The sequence below is a fragment of the Musca autumnalis genome, unplaced genomic scaffold, assembly GCF_047663935.1.
Source record: "Musca autumnalis isolate F117 unplaced genomic scaffold, ASM4766393v1 scaffold_4, whole genome shotgun sequence".
In the NCBI taxonomy this organism is placed as follows: Eukaryota; Metazoa; Arthropoda; class Insecta; order Diptera; family Muscidae; genus Musca; species Musca autumnalis.
Window position 1 is genome coordinate 15,191,018 of NW_027411977.1, and position 26,889 is coordinate 15,217,906.

The 26,889-nt window shown below is 32.9% G+C and overlaps 1 protein-coding gene across 4 annotated transcripts in view; it reads right to left on the bottom strand.

Annotated features, from left to right (window-relative positions):
- Positions 1-26,889, bottom strand: part of SCaMC (Short Calcium-binding Mitochondrial Carrier) — an 84,667-nt gene that overhangs the window by 37,030 nt on the left and 20,748 nt on the right. For all 4 annotated transcript variants that reach the window (XM_073987614.1, XM_073987615.1, XM_073987617.1 and 1 more), the window contains 3 exons: positions 23,563-23,689; positions 23,403-23,490; positions 23,224-23,335 (listed from right to left, as the gene is read on the bottom strand). In XM_073987614.1, the coding sequence (XP_073843715.1) occupies positions 23,224-23,335; positions 23,403-23,490; positions 23,563-23,689 (327 nt within the window). The remainder of the gene's footprint in view (positions 1-23,223; positions 23,336-23,402; positions 23,491-23,562; positions 23,690-26,889) is intronic.

Sequence of the window (26,889 nt, forward strand, 5' to 3'; positions counted from 1 at the left end):
AATTTCGAGTTCTATCGGGCTTAAAAAAACACCCTATATCCTTCAATTATGGTTTCAATACAAATAATTTTAACATAATTATTGTCGATATTTTGAAAAATGTCAATTCGTGTTCATAGATGAGAAAACTCAAAAAACGAAAAAAATCGGGATTTTTTAAGGTTTTCACAATTTTGCTTGGTCCTATCGAAATGGGACTAAAGAAAATGTTGTAGCAGTGAAAATCCTCTACAACATTTTCTTTAGTCCCATTTTGATAGGATTCGCCGTTTCCAAAGAAAATCTTGAAAACCTAAAATAAAACTAAAAATGTGAACTTTGACCGCGATTTATTTAAAAATCCCTCTAGCGATCTTTTCTTGTTTTTTAGATTTACTTTTTTTATTTTTTTCTATGAACATTTAAATTTAGTTAAGATTCAAAAAACAAAAATGTAGTCTTCGGAAAAAGGAGTTCAGAAACCAGTATGTTTGGGGATTTAAAACTTATAACACGAATTAGTCTTTTTTTGCTATACTATGACAATTTGAATATTTGGTTTTGAAGGCATTAGGAAAATTTTCATAGATGTTAAGAATTATTTTTTAAGAATTTTTAGAAATATTTTTAAGTTTTTAAAACAATTTCTTAATGAATACTTTTTCAATAATCGTAAATTTCTGAATATTTTTTTCAATAATCGTAGATTTTTTCAAAAATATTTTTTCAATAATCGTGGATTTTTTAAAAATATTTTTTCAATAATCGAACATTTTTGAAGAATATTTTTTCAATAATCGTAAATTTTTGAAGAATATTTTTCGGTAATCATGGATTTTTGAAGAATATTTTTTCAATAATCGTTGATTTTTGAAGAATACATTTTCAATAATCTTGGATTTTTGAATATTTTTTCAATAAAAGTGAATTTTTTAAGAATATTTGTTCATACTCGTGGAGAATATTTTTTGAATAATCGTGAATTTTTGAAGAAAATTTTTTGAATAATCGTAAAATTTTGAAAAATATTTTTTATAATCGTACATTTTTGAAGAATATTTTTCAATAATAATCGTGGATTTTTTAAGAAGATTATTTTTTTCAATAGTCGTGGAATTTTGAAGAATGTTTTTTCAATAATCGCACATTTTTGATGAATATATATGAAGAATATGGATCTTTGAAAAATATTTTTTCAGTAGTCGTTGATTTTTTTTCAATACTCGTGAATTTTTGAAGAACATTTTTTCAATAATGGCGGACTTTTGAAGAAGAATATTTTTTTTATCAATCGTGTATTTTTGAAGAATATTTTTCATTAATCGGAGATTTTTGAAGAATATTTTTTTCAATAATCGTGGATTTTTAAGAATATTTTTTCAATAATCGTGGATTTTTGAAAAATATTTTTCGGTAATAGATAAATATTTTTTCGGAAGAATATTTTTTTCAATATTCATGGATTTTTGAAAAAGAACATATTTTTAATAATCGTAGATTTTTGAAGAATATATTTTCAATAATCGTGAATTTTTGAAGAATATATTTTCAATAATCGTTTTTGAAGAATATTTTTCGGTAATCATAGATTTTTGAAGAAGCATATTTTTCAATAATAGTGGATTTTTGAGGAATATTTTTCAATAATCGTGGATTTTGAAAAACATATTTTTAATAATCGTGGATTTTGGAGAATATATTTTCAATAATCTTGGATTTTTGAAGAATATATTTTCAATAATCTTGGATTTTTGAAGAATATCTTTTTTAAATAATCGTAAATTTTTGAAGAATATTTTTCGGAAGAATATTTTTTCAATATTCATGGATTTGTGAAGAAGAATATTTTTCAATAATTGTGGATTTTTGAAGAATATTTTTTCAATAATCGTGGATTTTGTAGAACACGTTTTCAATAATCGTAGATTTTTGAAGAATATATATTTTCAATAATCGTGGATTTTTGAAGAATATTTTTTCAATAATCGTGGATTTTGAAAAACATATTTTCAATAATCGTGGATTTTTGAAGATTTTTTTTTTCAATTTTTTCAATAATCGTGGATTTTGAAGAATATATTTTCAATAATCGTCAATTTTTGAAGAATATTTTTTCGAAAGAATATTTTTTCAATATTCATGGATTTTTGAAGAAGAATATTTTTCAATAATTGTGGATTTTTGAAGAATATTTTTTCAATAATCGTGATTTTTTTAAGATTTTTTTTTTTTAATAATCGTAAATTTTTGAAGAATATATATTTTTTTTAATAATCGTGGATTTTTGAAGAATATTTTTTCAATAATCGTGGATTTTTGAAGAAATTTTTTTTCAATAATCGTGGATTTTTCAGGAATATTTTTTCAATTACTGTGGAATTTGAAGAATATTTTTCAATAATCGTGGATTATTCAAGAAGAATAGTTTCGATAATCGTAGATTCTTGAAGAATAATTTTCAATAATCGTGGATTTTTGACGAATATTTTTCAATAATCGTACATTTTTGAACAATATTTTCTTCAATAATAGTGGATTAAAAAAAAATTAATAATGGTGGATTTTTTAAAGAATATTTTTTCAATAATCGTGGATTTTTGAAGAATATTTTTTTCAATAATCGTGGATTTTTTAAAGAAAAATTTTTGAATAATCGTGGATTTTTGAAGAATATTTTTTCAATAATCGTGGATATTTGAAGAATATTTTTTTCAATAATCGTGGATTTTTAAAGAATAATCTTGGTTTTTGAAGAATATTTTTTCAATAATCGTGGATATTTGAAGAAATTTTTTTCAAAAAATTTTTGACCCCTAAAAATGGCATGTTTCATTAGACCTAGACTTATCTTGACAACTCTTTGTAGAATGAATTAATTAAAATTATTTATATTACTTGTTTAAATTTAAATATATTGTTATAAATTGTATAGTATATTTTAATAGACATAAAAAGCCTTTCATCTATACTCGAGAATATTAATATATTTTTCTGTTTTTTTTTATATATATATCAAAAACAATCAATTTATGTTATTATTCTGAAGTGTCTTTACATATAAGGCAATGTTTGGGAGCCAAAAAAAATCTTGGTCTGAGATTTTTTATATTTAGAATATATACATATTTAACGCCTTTATAGGCATTTATATATGTATTTTTTAGACTTTAATTTACGATTATACCACGTGATTAAGTATTTAAAAAAAGATGAAAAACAAGCGAGAAAATCTGATGAAATTATTTCACAACATGAAAACAGAAGTTGCCTCTGATTACTGTTTGTTTTTCCAAATCGTATTTTATTTTCCATTCAACCAGAGAACACACCTACTCAAAAAAAAGAACAAAAAAATATATAATAAAATTAATAAAACAAATACTTAGCAACAAATAAATAATCATCACGTCAAATGGCAAAAAGCAATTCTGTTGTTCTCATTTGAATAAAAAAAAATTGAATTTTATTTTAACGGTCTAGCGGTTTTATTTTTTTATAAAAAAACTGAATTGGATTTGTTTGCATACGATATACATATGTATGTGTGTATAAAAAATAAAGTCTTAAAGACTCTTAGAAACAGAGATTTTGCAAATTATTAGCGAATATTTTATAATAAAAATGTAAACGAGCTGGAATGAAAGGTTGCAGATTTCAGTTGGTAACAATAATAAAAAAATAAAAATCAAATGTTGTTCGTTGGTAATGGCATCAGTTGAGAACGGCTGGACCGATTTGGATAACTCTTTTTTTGAAATGTTCATGATAACCCAACTTAGGTTTTTATGCAAAGACAATTTGACCACGGCCCACTTTTTTTAATTTTCAATTTTAATCTTTTCTACAAAAAACTACGGAACTGATTTTCCTGAAATTGTCATTGAAATTGGATGACCCCCGGTGAAAATAGACTACAAATTTAGTTTCGGAGGGAGCGGCGGACTTCCTCTATACCCTATCTTTTAAAAATGCTATATTTAAAATAATTACGAATGTATCGGTTTGGAAATTAATCTGCGGGACAATTGTGGTTGTGTCTCCGACTTTACCTACGGGGGGCGGGGTACTTCCCTTTGTCACATTTAACAAGTAAAAAAGTATCAGTCGGCTTTGCCTGCAGAGATATACAGTCAGCCTGTGTGGATTGAAATACTTTTTTCCCAAAAAAAAAAAAAATAAATGTATTTACGTGGGGTTTTCAAAAAAAAAAAGACGGGATATCGATAGATAGGGCTTTTTATCACACTAGCCTACGAAAAACATAATATCGCTGTAAACAGGACCACTAGGAAAACCTTAGGTAAAAATGTCCAAAGGATCCTCGAACTACACAAAAATTTTGAACATTTGTGTGGGTGGTACCACAAGGATTATCTGTCCAATCATTGTGGTACCACAATATTTAGAGATCCAAAGTTTGGACCAAATCGGTTGTTTTCTATGAGAAATCGAGAGTACCATTTTAGCGAATATTTTCGAACTTTTGTGGGGGAGGTACCGGAAGGAGTGGACCTATAAGCACCACCTTCAAATTCCATTTAATATTCGAAGAAATATTACAATATCCAAAGTGTGGACGAACACAGTATTCGGTTCGAGCTCTCTCCAGCCACAACATATCGTCGGTGTCATGCTTAAGTGTTCCATACGCCATTTTTGACTTTTTGAGATACAGGTGGTTTCTAGGGTTTTTCGGTATGCTCTTTCTGAATTTCTATTCGGCTTTCTCCTATCTGCTCTAGTTTCCGAGATATCCACGGCTCGACGGGAAAGCATAAACATTTTTCAGTTATGAAATTAATACTTTAAAAATTTACAAGTTTAAAAAAACATTTCAAAAATCAGAATTTTAATTTTCGATATAGAAGTATTTAATTTATTGAGGCAAAGATGGAAAATTTTTTTGTCACTTTGTTCCATGTGATTTACAATATTTCACATTTGTGTCATAAGTGCGGATATGGAACAAATCGACAAAAATTCTTTTTTTTTAAAAAATCTCTATAACTTTTATATTTCAATACATATTCCTCTAAATTTTTGCAAATGTGTTCTATACTCTACTATTAATATTTCAAGTCAAAAATTTAAATATTCGCTTTGGCCAGCTCCACACAGTTGTGACGCAAAACATTAAAATGCGATTATCTCAAAACGGGCAAATGGCGCCCTTAAGCATGACACCGACGATATGGCGCCATAGGGGTCTTTTACAACTTTCGGGCTGTTTTCTCAAGAAGTATGGACTTGCCACTGAAAAAATTTTTACTGCCGTAATTGAGGCAGCGAATGCGAGTTGCTTCAACAAAAATCAAAAGTGATTCGGAGCAGGTCTTAAAGTGAATTTATCCAAAATTGTGCCTAGGAGGTACCCTAAGGAGTGGACAAATATGGTCCATATTCGAAACCTGATCTATACTTGGTAGATATATTAGGCTGTGTAAAGTATGGACCAAATCGGTCACTCCCATCAAGAGTTATCGTGCGAACAATTTTTCCGAACATTTTTGAAGTTTTGTGGGGGAGGTACCTTAAGGAGTGGACCGATATGGCTTATCTTCGAACTTAAACTAAGTTTGCACCATATATTTCGAAGGCCACATTTTGGACCGAATCGGCAGATCCGTTCGAGAGTTATCTTGCGCTCCAACCACTACTCACGGTGTCATAGGGGTTTTTTGTACCTTTCAGGCTATTTTCTCAGGAAGTATGGACTTGCCCCTGATGAAACTTTTACCTTCGTATGGCGGGAAGTGAATACAAGTTGTTACAACAAAAATCAGAGTTATTCGAGAGCTGGTCCTAAACTGAACCTTTCCAAAATTTTGTGTGTGAGGTACCCGAAGGAGTGGACCGATTGAGACCATATTGGAACCTCATCTAAGTATGGTAGAAATTTCACCATATGCAAAGTATCGACTAAATCGGTTACTCCCTTCATGAGTTATCGTGCGCACAAATTTTCCGAACATTTTCGAACTTTTGTGGGGGATGTACTGGAAGAAGTGAACCGATATAACTCATCTTCGAACTTAAACTAATTTTGGACAAAATATTACGAAAGACAAATTTTTGACCAAAACGGTTGATCCGTTCGAGAGTAATCGTGGGTACCAGGCAGCCAGACAGACAGACGGACGGACGGACATTGCTAAATCGACTCCAAATTGTCTGAAACGGATTTCGTCCAAACATACTTGGGGTCTAAAACCATTATTTCGATTATTATTTCTTTAGACTAAAGGCCTGCGTACATAAGCTGCCTTGCCTGCGTACCTTGCTTACTTCTGATAAAAGAATAAAAAAGAAAAGGGCAACCCAGTTCGAAAGTTGCTCGGCCTTCTTTATTCTTTTATTTTTATTATGTCAGAAATGAAGCAGGAAAGCAAGGCAACCAGGCAAGGCAGCTTATGTACGCATGCCTTTAAGGCTGAGGGTATAAAAACAAGGGGTTAGTCACATATACTGATAAAAAGAGAAGGGACTTCCCGCTTTTACATTTTTACACCGACAACCCCCCTTTTTATACATACTACTTTCAAATGGGGCACGATTTTTAACTGTTTTCTGGGGAATCTTCTAATCTAATTTGAATATTGTCTAGTTTGCAATATTTATCTATTTCCCCTCCACTCCTCCTCCCCACTCACAGTCTGCCCATCATCAACAAAGTTCGCCAAAATTAAATAAAAAATGAAGACGCAGAAACCGTGTGGTGAATTATAAAAAAAGATTTTGTTCATATGCTTTATACACCTAATCCCGTTTAAAGCGGCTTTGTTGCTTAGCAACAATCCAGTATTAACTTTAGACCAATACAAACATACATTGATACCAATTAATACTCAAAGAAGAAAAAGTATATGACCTTTGAAAATCTTGAAGACTAGACGTAAATACATACACATATATATATATATTAAGCCTCGACACGTCTGTGGCTGTTGTTGATTCACGTATTGTTAAAAACAACAATAGAGTATGGTATATTCGTTTGTTTAGCTGAAATTTGAGGTTGTACACGCGCGCCTCTGTCATGAGAGAGAAACCATATAAATTCAAAAATACACATTTTATTAGGGGTATCTGTGTGTGTTAGTGTTTTAGGGGGCTCGTTTTGAATAGCACATTTTGATTGGTTGTTTGTTGAGACCAAACAGCTGACTAATAACAACAAGTAGAAGAAAACTTTCAAGAAGAAAAAAAAAAACAATAAAAAAAGCTCACAAGTTTTTGTGAAAACTAAACTGTTACATACACACAATTGGTGTGTAATCTCCCAAACGTGTGCATATACTATGAACCATTTGTTATGCCATAAAATACATACCCCTCCGCGTTCATACATCCATACATAATGCATGTCATATCATCACCACCGTCGTTGTTGTAGCTATACATTCGTTCATTGTATGACATACTACATAATAATTCAAAACTAATTTTAAACCATTTCGTGTGTCCCATATAGACATGGAAGGCATAATAGAGCAACATGATAGCGTAAGGGATAAGTGGCTTGCTTGGCTTATTAGATGTTAGGGAAAAGCAGTTGCCAATGTTACATTTTTGCACATAATACAATCAGGTTTGTTGAGTTGAATCATTCAACAGATAAAACATTTGTTAAAGGCAGGGGTTTCAATGTGGGAGCTGAGAGCTGAGCAACAAAACATTTGTGTTATTGAAACAAGTATTTATACCCTCAATATTTATGCTAACAAGGGAATATACACTTTCATACGGGCAAAATGTGCCTCATCGAAATAATAGTTTTAGACCCCAAGTATGTTTGGTCGAAATCCGTTTCAGACAATTTGGAGTCGATTTAGCAATGTCCGTCTGTCTGTCTGACTGGCTGGAGCGCACGATAACTCTCGAACGGATAAACCGATTTGGTCCAAAATTTGGCTTTCGTAATATTTTGTCCAAACTTAGTTTAAGTTCGAAGATGGGTTATATCGATCCACTCCTTCCAGTACCTCCCCCACAAAAGTACGAAAATGTTCGGAAAATTTTACGTACGATAACTCTTGAAGGAAGCAATCGATTTGGTCCATAATTTGCAACTCGTAAAATGTCTACCAGACTTAGATGAGGTTCCAATATAGGCTCAATCGGTGTACTCCTTCGGGTACCTCCCACACAAAATTTCGGAAAAGTTCAGTTTGGGACCTGCTCTCGAATGGCTTTGATTTTTGTTGTAGCAACCTGTATTCACCGCCCCTCATACGACGCTACAAGTTTCATCAGGGGCAAGTCCACACTTCCTGAGAAAATAGCCTGAAAGGTGCAAAAAGCCCTTGTGACACCGTGTACAGTGGTTGAAGCGCAAAATAACTCTCGAGCGGATTTGCCGATTCGGTCCAAAATGTGGCCTTCGTAATATTTTATCCAAACATAGTTTAAGTTCGAAGATAAACCATATCGGTCCACTCCTTCAAGTACTTCCCCCACAAAAGTTCAAAAATGTTCGGAAAAATTGTGCGCAGGATAACTCCTGAAGGGAGTGATATATTTGGTCCATACTTTACACATACTAATATATTTACCAGATATAGATCAGGTTTGAATATGGACTATATTTGTCCACTCCTTCGGATACCTCCCAAAATTTCGGATAAGTTCACTTTAAGACCTGCTCCCAAATCACTTTGATTTTTGTTGAAGCAACTTGTATTCGCTGCCTCAATTACGGCAGTAAAAGTTTTTTCAGGGGCAATCCCATACTTCTTGAGAAAACAGCCCGAAAGTTGTAAAAAAACCCCTATGGCACCATATGTAGTGGCTGGAGGGCTCGAACCGAATACTGCATTCGTCCACAGTTTGGATATTGTAATATTTCTTCGAATATTAGATGAAATTCGAAGGTGGTGCTTATAGGTCCACTCCTTCCTGTACCTCCCCCACAAAAGTTCGAAAATATTCGCTTAAATGGTACGCGCGATTTCTCATAGACGTAGCAACCAAACTTTGGATCTCTAAATACTGTCTAGTTTATGTTGAAATTTGGGCCATATATGTGCAATCCTTGTGGTACCACCCACACAAATGTTCAAAATTTTTGTGTGGTTCGAGGATCCTTTGGACATTTTTACCGAAGGTTTTCCTAGTGGCCGATTGATACTTCTTTACTTGTTGTTTACAATTTTACTTATACGTATGATTGATCAGCTGATGTTTAGAGCCAAAATAATCATGCATCATACCAGATATGGGGCATCATATTTATCCTCCACAATTTATGGAACAAAATCATTACCAAATAATGGGTTTTTATAGTACTTTTTAGTAGTCGTAACTATGTACTTACAAAACTCCCTACTAACCCATTATTTTAACAAGGACATGTCGCATTGAATAACTACTTATTATATAACCACTAGAATAACTAGTGGTTATATAATAGTGGCCACTAGAAGTTGAAAAATAAGCTAAAAACATATGTTCTATTTTTAGATGATTTAAGGTGGAATTTGTTTTCAATTTCATCACACTTCCTATTTTTATTTTATTTTGCAATCTGTGGTGTTTGATTATGCCTGATTAAACGCTATAAACGCTTACACATGCACCACCAAAAAACTCGCGTGCCAATGGTGAGCGCTGAACACACAACCCTAGAACTTGTAGATGGACACACACGCACTGTGACACCGTACTCATTACATAGTAAGTAGTGAAGTAAGTAGTTTTACCTTGTTACATTACTTTGTAATGGGTTACATAATAGTTGTGTTTCTTTACTTTTTGCCATTTCTTGCCATCCTTAACCCAAAACAAAAGAAAAAAGCGAACGCTTAAAAAAACAAAATTAAAAACAGTGAAATAAAAGAACATTTATTTTTTTGTTTCTTTTTGACATTGTTACCCTATCTACAATTTTTCCGTTCCTTTACTTTTCTGGTAAAACTGTTCACGAGAGAACAATTTTGACATTTTTCTCTTTTACCAATTTTACCATTAAAAAAGTAAAGAAACAAAGCTAATGAATTACGGATCCAATTTTTTGCTGGGTAGTACCCAATGGTAAAATTATTTAAACAAAAATGGTAAATAACCGGGTATACCGATTGTACAATACCTACAGGTCTGCGAGAATCATCACAATCAATCCCAAAATACGGTATAAAGAGTATAAGTCAGAATGAGACGGGCAACGGTAAGTCGATTGAAAAAAAAAATAGGCATTAGGCATTCCTCCAGCCGAGGGGTGATTACGATAAGTGTTGTTACAGATGTTATCTGAGACGCAGACAGAACGTCAAGGGTAATATAAAGCCGCTGATTAACCAGGAGTAGAGTATCTTTCAGTCATCGACTTATCGTTAGCCACACTAAAGTTCCCGAAGCCTGAAAAATAGACATTGTGGTCACGCTACTCAGGGCGTGCTATCCCGTTCCGCACCAGCAACTATTGGAACTATACCCAGATCTTGCGTTCATATAGTTCCTTTAGTACATATATAGATCCTGGGGCCTAATTACGGCATTCGATCGAGTAATTGCTCGTGAATGAAAAAATCGAACTATGAAAACCTATTCGCGGAACCAACCAAACATTTACTAAGACAAATCGAATCGAATACTGTGATTAGTCCCCTGTACATAGTTCATTTAATTCGTATAGTTTCTCGCTTTCCTTTAATACCACACTCACTTCGATCTTTCTCGTTCCGTTCCTTCGCCGCAATTTATATATCATATATTAGTGTGGTTTTAAAAAAATCGATATCGGAAATAACTTCTTAGTCCCGGTCCACACTAGCGTGAATTTCATTAAAAAATTTCATGAAATTAGGCGTTTCTAGATTGAGTTCCATAGTAGGGTAAAATCATAAAATTGGTGTAGTAGGCAATTCGACCTAAAAACGCCTAATTTCATGAAATTTTTTAATGAAATTCACGCTAGTGTGGACCGGGATTTATATCGCGCGACATGGCCTCGTTAAAATAATGCGTTAGTAGGGGGTGTTGTAAGGAGTATTTTTGCTGGGTATGGTCGCACTTTTATGGAAAAAGGGCCCAAAAATGTTGATGTTGATATCAAAACGAAAATTTCAGTAAAGGTTAACGTAGCAGTACAAATAATTAACAAAGCAGTTTTGCATATGTTTAGACATATATTTTGCATGTTTTTGGTATTTTGGTATTTAATTTAACCATTAATCCAAATTCCTCATCCTCAACACCCTACAAAGTTAATTAGTTAAATTAACAAGGTTATTATTATCAAAAAAAAAATATTTGAACATTGGTCTAGACAAAAATACGTCATATTTGCGTTGTAGTCACGAAAAAGAGGAAAACAAAAAGTAACCAAAGCACATGACTGTGAAAAATAAATTGTATTAGCATTGAAAATAACAGAAATAACAAAGAATACAATCAACCCACACATTACAAAAACAAAATATTTGCAAATTCCATGCCGTTGCTTTTAGCATACACACAATTCCTTTTGTTTCCTTTCCTTTTCTTTTTGCCACAATAGAATGTTTTCGTCAACATTATTTTTGGCAAGTGTATGAAAACACGAAAATGTCGTATTCAAACGTCATAAACGTTGAATAGTCCCTCCTAACATTTTAGCCATTCTAGAGGAGATATGTCTATTTAATGTTATTAAATAAAAATACAATTACGAATCCTAAGAAGCCAACAGAAAAATAGAAATTTCGAAAGATACTGGGAGATAAATAAAGAAATCAGAACCTTGACAAGAGCAGCAAAAATTAATTTACTTAATAAAAAATGTCAAGAAATTGAAACTCTACAGAACCTAAACGATGACTTCAACCTTCATAAGAAGTTAAAGGAAGCAGCAGGAGTATATAAAAAAAACAGCGCAAGCCACTCTGTTAGATGAAAATAACAAAGCTATATTTGAATTAGCGGAGAAAAAACGAATATGGAAAGAATATGTAGCAAAATTATTCACTGATGCCGAAAGAACCCCTTACGAAGAAACAGAAGACAATCTGACTGGAAACCCAATAACAAAGTGCGAAGTAGAGCAGGCAATAAAAACACTCAAAGATATAAAAGCAACAGGACCTGACGATATTCCAGCTGAAGTATTAAAACTTATAGATGATGAAAATGTGGAACTACTCGTAATACTCTTTAACCACGTATATGACACGGGGAAATATCCACCAGACTGGCTCATTTCAAAATTCATACCGATACCAAAGAAGAACAACGCAAAAACATGTGAAGAATATAGACTAATTAGTATCATGAGTCATACATTAAAACTTTTTCTAAGAGTAATCCATAGCCGAATATATCCTCAATGTGAAAAGTATATGGGCACATCACAGTTCGGATTTAAACAAGGAATGGGGACTCGAGAAGCACTGCTTAGCTTACAGGTACTAGTTCAGAAATGCCGAGAAGTACAAAAGGATATATTTATATGTTTCGTTGACTACGAAAAAGCTTTCGAAACAGTTCGTCATGATAAGCTAATAGAAATTTTGAAAACGATTAACATAAGCGACAAGGAAATACGATGTATACGAAATTTATATTGGAAACAGGCGGCATACATCGATATAAACGGAGAAATGACGGAAGAAGTAACGATTTCAAAGGGGGTACGACAAGGATGTATCCTTTCGCCGTTGTTATTTAATATATACTCCCAACGAATATTTATGGAGGCTATAGAGCACCAAAGAATAGGAGTACAAATACATGGGAGGATTATCAACAATATCAGATACGCGGACGATACAACAATATTCGCTAGCACCATATCCGGTCTACAAAAACTTATTGACAAACTCACAGATGTAAGTGAATCGTATGGATTGAAAATCAACAAAAAGAAAACAAAATACATGACCGTATAAAAATCCATTTTTGTTAAACATAAGAAAAATTGTAAATCAACAAATAATCTGTAATTATTATATGATCGCATATATCCGAAACACGGATGCGCAAATAAAGAAGAAATAAAAATATAAGTCTTGTTGTTGCAAAAGCTCTGTGGAAGCTCAATTTTATTTGTCGTTTAGTGAAAAGGTTTGATTGTTGGAAAAATGAATGTGCTGGGAGAGGACACTTATGCTAGCCTCAATTAAAAATCGGTGGAATTTAGATTAGTAGGATTCTGCGGTAGTCATTTTTAAAATATACGCCCATAAAATACCCTATACAACGTTCATACATACGAATGTTAAAGATCTTAGATTTACACTGTTTGCTGTGTCGCTGGCCGAAAACTCCTGGTTTTTGTTTGAAAGTTTAAAACGTTGGATAAGCAATTACATATATGTATGTATGTGTGGGCACCCATCTTATGTGGAATTCAGGAACAAGAATACGAAGCCACTTAGAATTTTCCCCAAAGTGAGATGATATCTCCGAAACTGTTTAATTTCTACCTTTCCTGTATTGTACCCTTCATGTGGCATCGTTACGTATACGAATGCAAAAATACAAATAAGTCGAATAGAAAATGTTATTAAAAATCTTAAAATACCTAAAATCGGACAGTACCTATATATGGCGTTTCACCAAAACATGGATCAATGTCCTACAAATTTTGTGGAGAAGTTTTTTGACCTCTTGGAATCCTAAATGTCAAAAAGCAGCTAATTCGGTCAGAAAATGTAGCAAAATTATTAAAAACACTGAAAATAAAGCGGCATTGCTAGATGTAATATACACTCAAATTTGGACCAATATAGACCATATTCAATAACATTAGGCCTGCGGGACATATAAAAACATATCATATCAACAAAACCATTAATGATCCGTTACGACCCGAGTTTTAGAAGAATTGATTTCCACCTCTCCGTACACAAATATCGGAATGCAAGGAACCCATTGTAATCTTTTTCGGCAATTTATCGCTTGACATCATTTAATATAGAGGTAGTGATGCGCTTCATTGTTAATGTACTACTACCACTATTTTTTTCTTATATCACTAAGTACAGTCCGATTCGTATTTGCTCAATATATACATATCGATCATTTACTCAATGAGTGCCATAACTTAAAAACACGTTTTCTTAGTTAGCAATTTCTATTTTATCTACGACTTCTACTTTATCTTGTGTCAAATTTTCATGCTGATATCTCTAAAACACATCAAGTTCAACAGTTCAACAGTTTTTTGAGTTTATGAAGCACTAAAACACTTAAAATCATGCTTGATCTTGAAATTTAGCACTGATATCTGGCTAGCGGTTTGCAAAATATGGTGCAAGTGGTTATTCTATTTTTTGTGTAATAATCTTGGGAAGTCAAATTTCAATCGCCAGCTTAAAGCGCGTTTTGTTCGAAACTGGGTTTTTTGAGACGTGTCACTCTTTGCGTAAATGGGCGATATGTTCCCACAAACATCCCCGAAGATGCATAGAGACTTCTCTCGTTCTTGATATGGCACCTACTTATTAGAACGGCTATACCGATCACAATATTGCTTAAATGAGGAAATTTTTAAGGGTATAATTAAATTTGTCACTCTGTTTGTAACACATCGAAATATTCATCGGAGACCCTATAAAGTACATATATATGGCGAATAACAAAATTCCTTTACAATTCCATTTGAAAAAAATTAAAATTTTTTTTACGAGCACATCTACGATTTTTGGTACAGAGGTAAAGGAAAAAAATCCGGTTTCAAATCTGCTCGCATTCACAAAATTGGCCAATGCGCACAAAAGTTATAGCGGTTTTTATTCTCATATAAAGAAAAAATATTTAAAAATATATTTTTTGTTGTTATGAGAAAATGTATGCATAAATCGTTAACAGCAGTTCATATCTATTCGTAGATGTTTAAATAGTTATTAAATTTATTATTATTTTCGCGGAAAGTCAACAAATAATAAAAAATTTTTGAAGTAAATCCAAATTATCCTGTCCCAGAATCCGTACAAACCCTCAAAAATAAATTAAAGAATATATGCGGAATCTAGACAATGCGTAGAAAAATATGATACCAAATTTATAGAGATTGGGTACATAAATTGCTTATTATAGCAACAACAAAAGAGAAAAACTTATTGTTGGAAAATATTTGCAACAAATTTTTTTGGTTTGATTCTAAAAATTAGAAAAAAATATTTGGGAGTTCTCCAACTATTTTGCTAAAATCCCATAGAATAATGAATGTATACAGTTAAAACTTCATCAAAAAATATGGTTTACCATCGCGAGAGTTTAACTGATTACTGTGATAACTTATAAGGGTAGGAAATTAAGAGTAATATTGAAATTACAATCATTCAATTAATATTATAATTAAAAAGCCTGTTATTCGCGAATTAGTTAAAGTCGGTTGATGCGCATCCGTTTTTGGATACAGCGAATCAATCTCTGTCAAAATGTATGCATATTTCGATGTTTCACTCAGGGGCCATTGTGTGCCACCAGTTGCATCATACACTGCAAAAAACCTTAAAGTTGGTGAAAGTCGCGCAATGTGCATACGATTTTGATGCGCATCCGGTTTCGTCAGCGCCTATCAAAAATACGTCCAAATATACCAATTTTAATTAGATTCTTCAAGAACCGCGGATGTGCCTCCACATTCTATTTTTGGTGAAAAACCCATATTACACGCGAATCTCAGTAATTTATGACACGCGTTTTCGCAAATATTATAATCGCGTATAAAGGATTCCATTTACGTAAAAAAATTTCAAGAAAATCGCGGTTTAGTACGCGGATTTTTCGAAATAATTTTTTGCTGCTTTTCCTATTTTCAGGGTATCTATATCCGCGGTTTTAGTGGATGGATTCGATCGCGGAAGGTCTCATTAGATCCGTCGCGTAAAAAAACTAAATTCACGCGGGGTACAAAGGAAATTGAATGGCACTTGTAAATTTTAAACGCAAAAAATAGGTTTTTTAAAAAAAAATCACACATCAAATATTGGCCTTTAGACTCCAATTACTAGGATGCTGTAAGGAGCACACTCATGAGATATGCATTAAACGACGTAGAATCAAGAGTTTTATAATCCTAATGCGAGTTTTGAATATTATCTTGTTGCGCGTCCGAATTATTAAAACAATTCAAAAAACCCCGAAATTCCGGCTTCAAAATGTTACCATCAATTTTAGGTGGATGCAGTGGATATATCGAAAAATGATACACTAGTATCATATTGCCCATGAAGTATTCTTTGAGTCTTTCTTTGGGCATTTGTCTATAAAATGTAAGGTTAAGCCTAAAATCGGAAGGGAGCATAAAAAAACTTGTTGGCTTCAACCCATTTTTACCTATTTTTCTACATTGATGCCAACACAGCTTCCACGTAAATTAATTTTAATGGTCGACCTTATGGGATTCCTCCTAAAACACTTCAGTTTAAAGAATGTATATCATACTATATAGAATATGTTAACAGTTCGCGAATTCTGAAAGGGTGAAACTCGGATTCATCGATTGTAAAAAATTTTTGTTTTTCGCCATATATATTCTTGATCAGGGTAAAATTCTAAGTCGATCTAACCACGTCCGTCTGTTGAAATCAAGACACAGCTCACAATTTTTAAGATAGAGGTTTGTAATTTGGTATAAAAGTTTCTATTACTCCTAGGATGTTTGGTATTGCAAATGAGCTATATCGGTCCACGTTTTGATATAGCCCCCATAGAACGGTACCACCCGATTTTCGGTATTTTGAAGATTTAAGCTTCATTATCACACCGAAATGAAAATGAAATTTTGTACTAAGTCTTCTTTGGGGGTATAAAACTTTCCCCCAGAATTTTGTCGGTATCGGTCCACGCCTTCACATAGCCCCCATAGAAAAGTAGCTCCCGATTTTCGGTATTTTGAAAGTAGTGGCCTTAATATTCCTCCGAAGTGGCTGAAATTTGGTATTTAGACTTCGTTGAGCCTACTCAACTTTCCCCTTTAAATGTGTCGGAATAGGTCCACGCCTTCATATAGCTCCATAGAACTGTACCTCCCGATTTTCCGTTTGAACGATGTGGCCTCAATTTTCCACCGAAATGGGTGAAATTTGGTCGGAAGATTATTATTAGTATAGGTCCACGTCTTCCTATATCCCCATAGGAGCGTACTTCTTGATTTTCGGTATTTTTTAGGTTTTTGCCACATTCTCTTACCGAAATATAGGAAATTTGGTATTTAGTCTTCTTTGAGTTTAAAAACTTTCCACCAGAAATTTGTCGGTATAGATCGACGTGCCTCACATTTACCTAAATAGCTGAAATTTGGTATTAAGTCTTCTTCATACATGAAAGGAAACTAATTATTCCATTTTACTTCAATACAACTCGTGGTGGAGGGTATAACAAGTTCGGCCCGGCCGAACTTAACGCCCTTCTTACTTGTTTTTTGACTTTTTATATCCTCAGCATTTATGCTAACGAGGGTATATACACTTTCATACGGGAAAAATGTGCCTCATCGAAATAATGGTTTTAGACCCCAAGTATGTTTGGACGAAATGTGTTTCAGACAATTTGGAGTCGATTGAGCAATGTCCGTCCGTCTGTCTGTCTGGCTGGTGCGCACGATAACTCTCGAACGGATGAACCGATTCGGTTCAAATTTTGACTTTCGTAATATTTTGTCCAAACTTATTTAAGTTCGAAGATGAGCTATATCGGTCCACTCTTTCCGGTACCTCCCCCACAAAAGTTCAAAATGTTCGGAAAATTTGTGGGCACTATAACTCTTGAAGGGAGTAACCGATTTGGTCCATACTTTGCACATCGTGAAATTTCTACTAGACTTAGATGAGGTTCCAATATGGACTCCATCGGCACACTCCTTCGGGTACCACCCACAGAAAATTTCGGATAAGTTCAGTTTAGGACCTGCTCTCGAATTGCTTTGATTTTTGTTGCAGCAACTTGTATTCACTTCCCCCATACGACGGTACAAGTTTCATCAGGGGCAAGTCCATACTTCCTGAGAAAATTGCCGGAAAGCTGCAAAAAGCCCCTATGACACCTTGTGTAGTGGTTGGAGCGCAAGATAACTCTCGAACGAATCTGTCGATTCGGTCCAAAATTTGGCCTTCGTAATATTTTATCAAAACATAGTTTAAATTCGAAGATGGGCTATATCGGTCCACTCCTTCAGGTACCTCCCCCACAAAACTTCAAAAATGTTCGGAAAAAATTTGCGCACGATAACTCTTGAAGGGAGTGACCGATGTAATCCATACTTTGCACATCCTAATATATCTACCAGATATAGATCAGGATCGAATATGGACTATATTTGTCTACTCCTTCTGGTACCTCTCACACAAAATTTCGGATAAGTGCACTTTAAGACCTGTCGAATCACTTTGATTTTTGTTGAAGCTATTTGCATTCGCTACCTTCATTACGACGGTAAAAGTTTTTTCAGGGGCAAGTCCATATTTCGTGGGAAAACAGCCCAAAAGTTGTAAAAAACCCCTATGTCACCATATGTGGCGGTCGGAGAGCACGATAACTCTCGAAATGTTCAACCGATTTAAACTTCTAATTTATCTTGTGTCAAATTTTCATGCTGATATCTCTAAAACACACCGAGTCACGGATCTTTTACTACGACTTTGGCATAGTTCAACAGTTTTTTCAGTTTATGGAGCACTAAAACACTTAAAATCATGCTTGATCTTGAAATTTAGCACTGATATCTGGCTAGCGGTTTGCAAAATATGGTACAAGTGGTTATTCTATTTTTTGTGTAATAATCTTTTTAATTTGGGAAGTCAAATTTCAATCGGCTGCTTAAAGCGCGTTTTGTTCGATACTGGGTTTTCGTTTAAAGACAAGCTAGAGAGGACACCGCAAAACTTTTTTTTTTTTTAAACAGCGGTCATTTTTCACAAAATTATCTAATATTTTTAAAAAAATCCTAGAGTAGATCAAGATGTGCATTTTCAAATGGAAAAACATTGTTAGTTTTTCATGAAAAAAAAACATTAAAACTGTTTTTTTTTGGGGCTGCACGGCTGAAATATTCAGGAAATGTCGCCAACATTGATGAAATGTGATATTGTGTGCCCTGGGAATCGAACCCGGAACCCAGAAGCGAACAACGTCTCGAGCGTTCTTTTTGAAATAAGATATATGTATATACACTTTAATATTTATTTGAAATTTTGCCTATTTTTTAAATTAATTTCTCGTTAGAGTCGAGCTTTATGGCCGATGATTTTCTTGCGAGTGAAAAAGGAAAAGCCGAAGATTCGCACCCAAACAACCACCATTATGTGATATGTTTCGCTGTTGGTAGCAGCTCATCAGACATATCGGCTGTGGAATGGCTTCTCTGTCATCGAACTTTTCATTTCACAGTGGCCAATTTTACGAAAAACCTGGCCAAAACACTAAAAATGAGTGGAATTAGAACTAATCTTGGATTCTTATGTTTTTTTTTTCGGGTCGCTGATTTAATTTTTCACATTTTTTAACCCTTAGACGGTGATTAAAGGGGTCTTTTTGGTCCCTTCTCCTATAAAATGTGATCGTATCAGATCAAAATATTCTACAAATTTGTTTGCCATCAATTTTTACTATAGGTCCTAGAGTACACCAAAAGTCTATATCATACCTATACTCCAGAAATATGCAAAATTAAAAAAACTTTTTAGGGTTAAAGCCGTACTTCATGTGAGTTTTGGCAAAATTGGCATACAAAACATCATTTCAGAAGAATGGCGTCAAGGACAAAAATGTTCTCCGCTAAATTTCACTATAAGTCTCCAAACAAAGGAGATCTCTATTTGCATTATATACCAAGGAAATATCGATCATTTTTGCAAAAATAAACAAGGTACTAAAATAGGGGTGCAAGCTTCTACCATTTCTACAGTTTTGGAAACATTTGAGTTAAGATTAGTTGGAATCCTTGTACTTTAGGTATATTGTGTCTTTGGCAACTTTACTGACAAGTATGCGAGGAATATTTTTCTTAAAAAAATGGTCCTTCTTGTGATTCATAAAAGGGGTCTTTTTGGTCCCTTTTTCCACAAATCTTAAAATCTCTTACAAGGTGTGATCGTATCAAATCAAAATTTTCTAGAAATTTGTTCGCCGTAAAATTTTACTATGGGTTGTAGAATACATCAAAACACTTTAAATATGTATGGATATTATAACATTTTAATAAACAACTTGAATATAGAGAAAAAAATAAAATTTCCAAATAGGGACACTTTGATCTACTTTTATTGCCACTTTCTAAACACGAAACGTACACTGGTGTGCGAAATAATAGAGCCACTGAAGTTACAATGCATTAAACGTTTCTAAATTACATCTGAAAAGTGTTTTATGGCGCAATTTGCATTTTTATAGTGGTACATTATCCCATAAATAGAATTCAGTCAACATTTTTCCAATTTGGGGGTTTACCTTGTATTAGGCAGGGCAGAGCCTGTAAAGAGGTGTGCGAAATAATAGAGCCACTTTAGGTAAATAAAACAATTTCTTAAGGTAATTTAAATTTGACCATCCAAATCATAGTTTTCTTTTTAGTTTTCCTTCCTAACATTATTTTCGTAAATGAACCTGTACCAAAAATTAAAATTTTAACTCCCCTTCTGGAGTTAATGGGCCTGAAAACCCATATGGGCCCAGAATCACAGATAATGCCATACAGACCTCCAATATATCGCAAATATCAGTAATAATTGGGACTGTAAAGAAAATGTGCTAAACTACTACAAAAATAAGAAAACATCAAAAACGGGTCTGAAAAAGTAAATATTTTTATGGTCCTGTAAGGAATATTACCCTTTGTAGCTCCTCTGCTCCAATAAACAAGTAAATAATGATTGTTATCAACTCTAACACAACGTAGGTGTTATTTAAGAACAGCCTAAAACAATTTATGGGTACAGAAATCACGAATCTTAAACATAAAGACAGAGTATGTTTACACGTGATCATAGATGAACGCGTGGGTTGGCCTATGGCTGAACATTTTCCTTGACAGGTGGTGTAAATTTATTTAATTTGAACGAACAGCTTCGGATATCATTTTCATTCACCACTGGTAGCCTGGACATTTAATAAAGCTAACCTCGATGTTTTATAAGGCCAGAAATACTCAGCACTAAAGGAGATAGCCACATATGGATATTCTTCGAGAACTGTTAAAAACATACTCTCTCTTTATGTTTAAGATTCGTGATTTCTGTACCCATAAATAATTTTAGGCTGTTCTTAAATAACCCCTAAGATCTGCTAGAGTTGATAACAATCAATTATTTACTCGTTTATTGGTGCAGAGGAGCTACAAAGGGTAATATTCCTTACAGGACCCACCATTTTTTTGTTCTAAAATCATAAAAATTTTAACTTTTTTCGACCGGATTTTGATGTTTCTTATTTTTGATAGTAGTTTAGCACATTTTCTTCACAATCCCAATTATTATTGATATTTGCGATATATTGGAGGTCTTTATGGGGCATTATCTTTGATTCTGGGCCCATATGGGTTTTCAGCCCCATTAACTCTAGAAGGGGAGTTACAATTTAAATTTTTGGTGCAGGTTCATTCAGGAAAATAATGTTAGGAAGAAAAACTAAAGTTTTCCCAATGATTTTGACGGTCAAGTTAAATTTCCTTAAGAAATTGTCTTATTTACCTAAAATGGCTCTATTATTTTGCACAGCTCTTTACAGGCTCTGCCCTGCCTAATACAAGGTCAACCCCCCAAATTGGACAAATGTTGACTGCATTTTATTTATGAGATAATGTTCCACTATTAAAATGCAATTTGCGCCATAAACACTTTTCAGAATTGATTCAGAAACGTTTAATGTGTCGTAACTTCTGTGGCTCTATTATTTCGCACACCAGTGTACGTCCGATTTTGATGAAATTTTGAATTTGTAACTTAATTCGGTCTTAAAATAAATGTGCCAAACTACATCGAAATCGATTCAGATTTGGATATAGCTCCCATGTATATTTTCGCCCAATCTGTCCTATTTTAATGAAATTTGGAATGTGTGACGGAATTTTCGCTAGTAATAAGTGTACCATATTATATAGAAATCAGTTCAAATTGATATATATCTCCTATATTTTACATATTCACAGTGGTGTAGGGTATCATATAGTCGGCCCCTCTAGACTATGATCCTTTCCTTACTGGTTTTTAATTAATTTCTCGTTAGAGTCGAGCTTTTATTGTTAGAACCACTTAAAACCATTAGACTTCAATATAGTTCCGTTTCTACAGTCGACATTTTCGAAATATCATACAACGTTTTTACAAAATTTGAATATGACAACAATGAACTGAAAACACTATTTCTATAATAAATTCTAATTTTACTAACATTGACTGTAATATATTTATTTTAAGTTTGAGTTTTTATACCCTTAAATTAAATTGATCTCCATTTTTGCTTCACACAATCAATTTTACTCACCGCAACTTAATTGACGACAATATTCACATAACTACGTAATATTTTAAGGTACTTCAAAATCGATTTTTTATGATAGTTTAATCATAATTGATTAAATATGTTTTGTGTCTTTCTTAAAAACCAAATTAGTATTAGAATTATTATCATTACTTGGTAACCTAGTCAACAATGACAAAATGCAAATGACCTGCAAACTGGCCCTAGAAATGATATTTCACAGCAAGGATCTTGATTGAAATCCTTAGAAATGCAATTAATATTCATTTAATTTACATGACTAATTAGAAGCCAGTGCATTGGAAAACATATACAGACATATACTCGTATACGCATGAAATGGAACTAATAGTCAATAAACCATAACAAGATGTAATAGCAACAAAAGAGAAAGATGTGTAGGCTGTGAATGTAGGGAGGTGTGGGTCTGCGATTATTATACAAGGCTTATATAATTATGAAACAATGAAGAATAGATTAATGAAGAGGAAGGACAGTGTTTTTTCAACTATTCTTTTAACCAATAAAGCCATCTAACTATTGTTTTAACAACAGTAATTTGATTATAATTGTTTAAGCAAAACTAAAAATACCTTTAAAAAACTTTCCTGACTTAATCATGAGTAGTTTTTAGCAAAATACTTTTATATTATGTATAGATAAGGAATTTAAGAAAAAATTTAAAAGAAAGTTTAAAAAATGTATGTATATACTTATTGTATGTTTATGTACACACAAACAATACAATTGTTTTAAGAACCACACTAAAGCAATATTTAAAAAAGGCTAGAAAATTTTTTTTCAAATATAACAAAGGCGTTAACATATGAAGCTTTATGCATTACTTACAGTAGAATGCCGCCAAAATTTTATTAAATCGTGAATATCGGAAGAAGGTGCCAACAATAGAAAATCTCTCCATTCTTTATAGCTAATATTTAAGCTACCGTCCTGATCCATTCTACAAAAAGATTTATAAAAAATGTTTATAAAAAATAAATATAAGAAAATAAATGGAAATAGCCAACCTGGAGAGCAAATTTTTGGCTTCTTCCATATCTACTTCGATTCCTAAGTCCATAAACGCCGATATCAACTCCTCCAAATCGACTTTGCCTGTAACACAAAATATCGATTATAGTTGTGGTATTTGTTTTAAGCATTTTGATTATAACAACAACAACATACCATCTCGATTTTTGTCCAAGTGTGAAAATTGCAAACGCAAATTTTTCTCATGCTCTCGAACATAATGTACAAATTCAGCAAGACCCACATCGCCACTTTGTGTTTGGTCTGAATGTTCCAAGAATTTCTGAGAATTGAAAAATAAGAAAATAAATAAAAAAGAAATAATCAAATTTAAAATATATGAAATAAAATAAATGCATATACAGAAACAGAAGCTGGGCACGAATAAAGTGGAGTAAGTAGATAATATAAGTATAAAACAATATGCAGATCAGATGGAGAATGTAAGGGGTAAAACCCAAACAGCCGAAAATGTTTTGTTAGTAATATTAAATTGACTAACCACATACAATCACTCATTCAATAGGAGCATCAAAACTTACAAAATCAGTCTAAGAATTCGTAATTCCTATTAGAATAAAGTTAAAGAAAATAACATTAGTTGGATGTTGGGAGAGGAAAGGATGTTGGCAGTGGAAGTATCTGCTCACCACCTAAAATTGCAGAAGGATGTTTTTTATGTTCTTACGATTTTGTTGCATCTATCACGATATTCAGCTATACCTAGCTGTGAATTGACTATAGTTCCTCTATATGTTAACAATGCTCAGGGATTCAGAATGTAACTTTTTAATTCAGGAGGATATTTTAATAATTTTTTCATAAGATGATGAGGAATTTGATTTTTTTTTTAATTTTGCATTGTAATGCAGTTTTTTTAATGTTCTGTTTTTGTTAACAGATGCTTATTTTGTCATAATTGAACTATTAAAAAAATTAAGTTACAGTGTTTTATTTATAAACGTACTTAAAACTAGAAAATATTTTTTCATGATGGAATCTCTCAAATAAAACGCTTGCCGTTTAATATTGTCACAATTTTTAGTACAAATGCAAGCGTTCTTTTTGAGAGATTCCATCATAAAAAAAATTAATTAATTAAAATTAAAATTATTTTTTATTTTTAACTTTTCAGTAATAAATTTTTTGAACACTGAAGAGATCATAATAACATTATTATAAACTTGAAATGCCTGAAATCGCGTGGTACCGTTATAAAAGGGCTATAAAAAACCTGGACTTATGTCCGTAATTTTTCATGGGGAAGTTTCTGCACCATTGGGAACTCCAAGTTTCAGGCAATTCGGCCTAAAAATGAAGATAGAATCCTTAAAATACTTTAAATCGGTTGGTACCGTTATATGGGGCTATAGGAAAAAATGGACCCATATTGGTTTTGGTTTCATATGCAAGTATTGTTATCCAAATCTGAAAAGTGTGCAAAGTTTTATTTTTGGTTTTATGATTGGTCAACTGCAACTGTGTGGTAAATGAGTTTCTAGAATTGAACTAAACGGACACCAAATCAAGCTAAATAAAACACTGTAAATATGAAAAACGTTCTTGGAATACTTCCCAATTTGTATGGTATATTTTGAAGTTTTAAGGCAAATTGTCTAACCAAACTGGCATTCTTTTGGTTTAATGTATATAAAAATGTTTCTCGATTGGTACCTTAAGCATGGCATACACTATCAAATTTGATTGCCAAGCCGATGAACCCCTTACGTACGTGTGTGCTTGATAAGTGTGTAGCAAAACATTCAATCAGCCTTCAATCTGCAATCGAAATCTTCAAATTATCCTCTAAAAATTAATGAACTTATTTTTTTTTATATCTTCACAAACACAATGTTCTTTTTTTTCCAGAATTGCTTTTTGACAATTGTCATGTACGTACATGTACGTGTGTGATTGAATAGTGTGTGGCATTCCTTCAATCCATATTCCAAAAATGAAGAATTTTCCTCCAAAACTCGATTTTGGGTTGAAGTTTTCCAATTTTTTTTAATTTCCTCACAAATAATATTTGTTGTTTTTCAAAAATTGTTTGTTGGTTACTTGGAAAATAAACAAAATTCATTGGATTGAAAGGGGTTCATTTCCAAAATCAAAACTATTTTGATTTCAATCCTGCTAAAAATACTCCCACATACATTGACAAAAACTTCAAAATTTACTAATACTATTACAAATGCTGTCGTGCATGCCCATAGTGTATGGCCCGCATTATATAATGCGCGCCTAATGATAACCTGCGAATCGCCGACATAAAGTAACTGTGTCCGAGAAGCGAATCGCGAGGAAGAATCGCAGATTAATCATCTGGAAGATCTTCAGAAGATCAGCATGTAAAGAAAAATTAAAAAAAGAATAGAACAATTGTTTTTTGTTTCTTTTATTTGTTGTTTAGTTTTCTGCTTTGTTATGGTTTTTAATTATTCCTTTATGTTGTGGTTATTTGTTATAGGCACTGTACTCAGTACTGTTTCTTCAGTCACTATGTTGTCTTTTGGTTAAACTTGGCAAAACCTGGACATGTGTGGTTTGTCAATACTCATAATATTATACGTGCCATTTATATCAAAGTTCCGTAAAAAATGTATATAAGAATTATATGCAACAAAATCAAAAATGTTAGTAACAATCATCTGTTGCTCTTCCAGAAGAGTCTTCTGTGATTCCCAACGGCGATCATTTGAAAAATGTAATTTGTGATAAAATTATAAATTTGGAAAACTTCAACCCAAAATCGATTTCTGGAGGAAAATTCATCATTTTTGCAATATGGATTGAAGGAATGCCACACACTATTCAATCACACACTTACACAAGGGTTCATCGGTTGCTGTCGTGCATGCCCATAGTGTATGGCCCGCATTATAACGAAAGCACGATGTAAGCGTTCCTTTATTTATCGGCCGTAATTTTGCATTTAGGTTAGACAGAAAACTCCCATAAAAACATTTTGACGTACAACAATGTTTGGTAGCTTTTTTTTTAATTGGTTACAGGAATTTATTTTACCGTTTCCTAAAGATAACCATCCTACCTACCAAAAAATGTCTCCTTTTTATCCAAATAGTAAAAATAAGAAAAAATAATCTTCGTTAGGGACACGCCACGACATTGCAATATTTTCACAAAGTATGTTTACTATTGAATATATAAACTAGAAATCGGAGATGACAAAACATTAGCAGCCTGTTTCTGTATGTCGAAATGTGCGAATGAAACACGCCCAAATTCGTGTGTGTTTTTCAAATTTGTTTTTTGTTTTGAAACTAAAGCAAAGGTAAAAATATTTCGAAAACTTAAGTTTGGGCGTGTTTCATTCGCACACATTTTCGTTTCGACATACAGAAACAAGCTGTAAGGTTTTTGCGAAAATCGACTTTTGAATCACTGTGCAAAGGCCGCAAACCTTTAAACAACCCTAACTGTTCGTAGTGTTTGGCTATAAATCAGAGTTCGGGTGTTCAA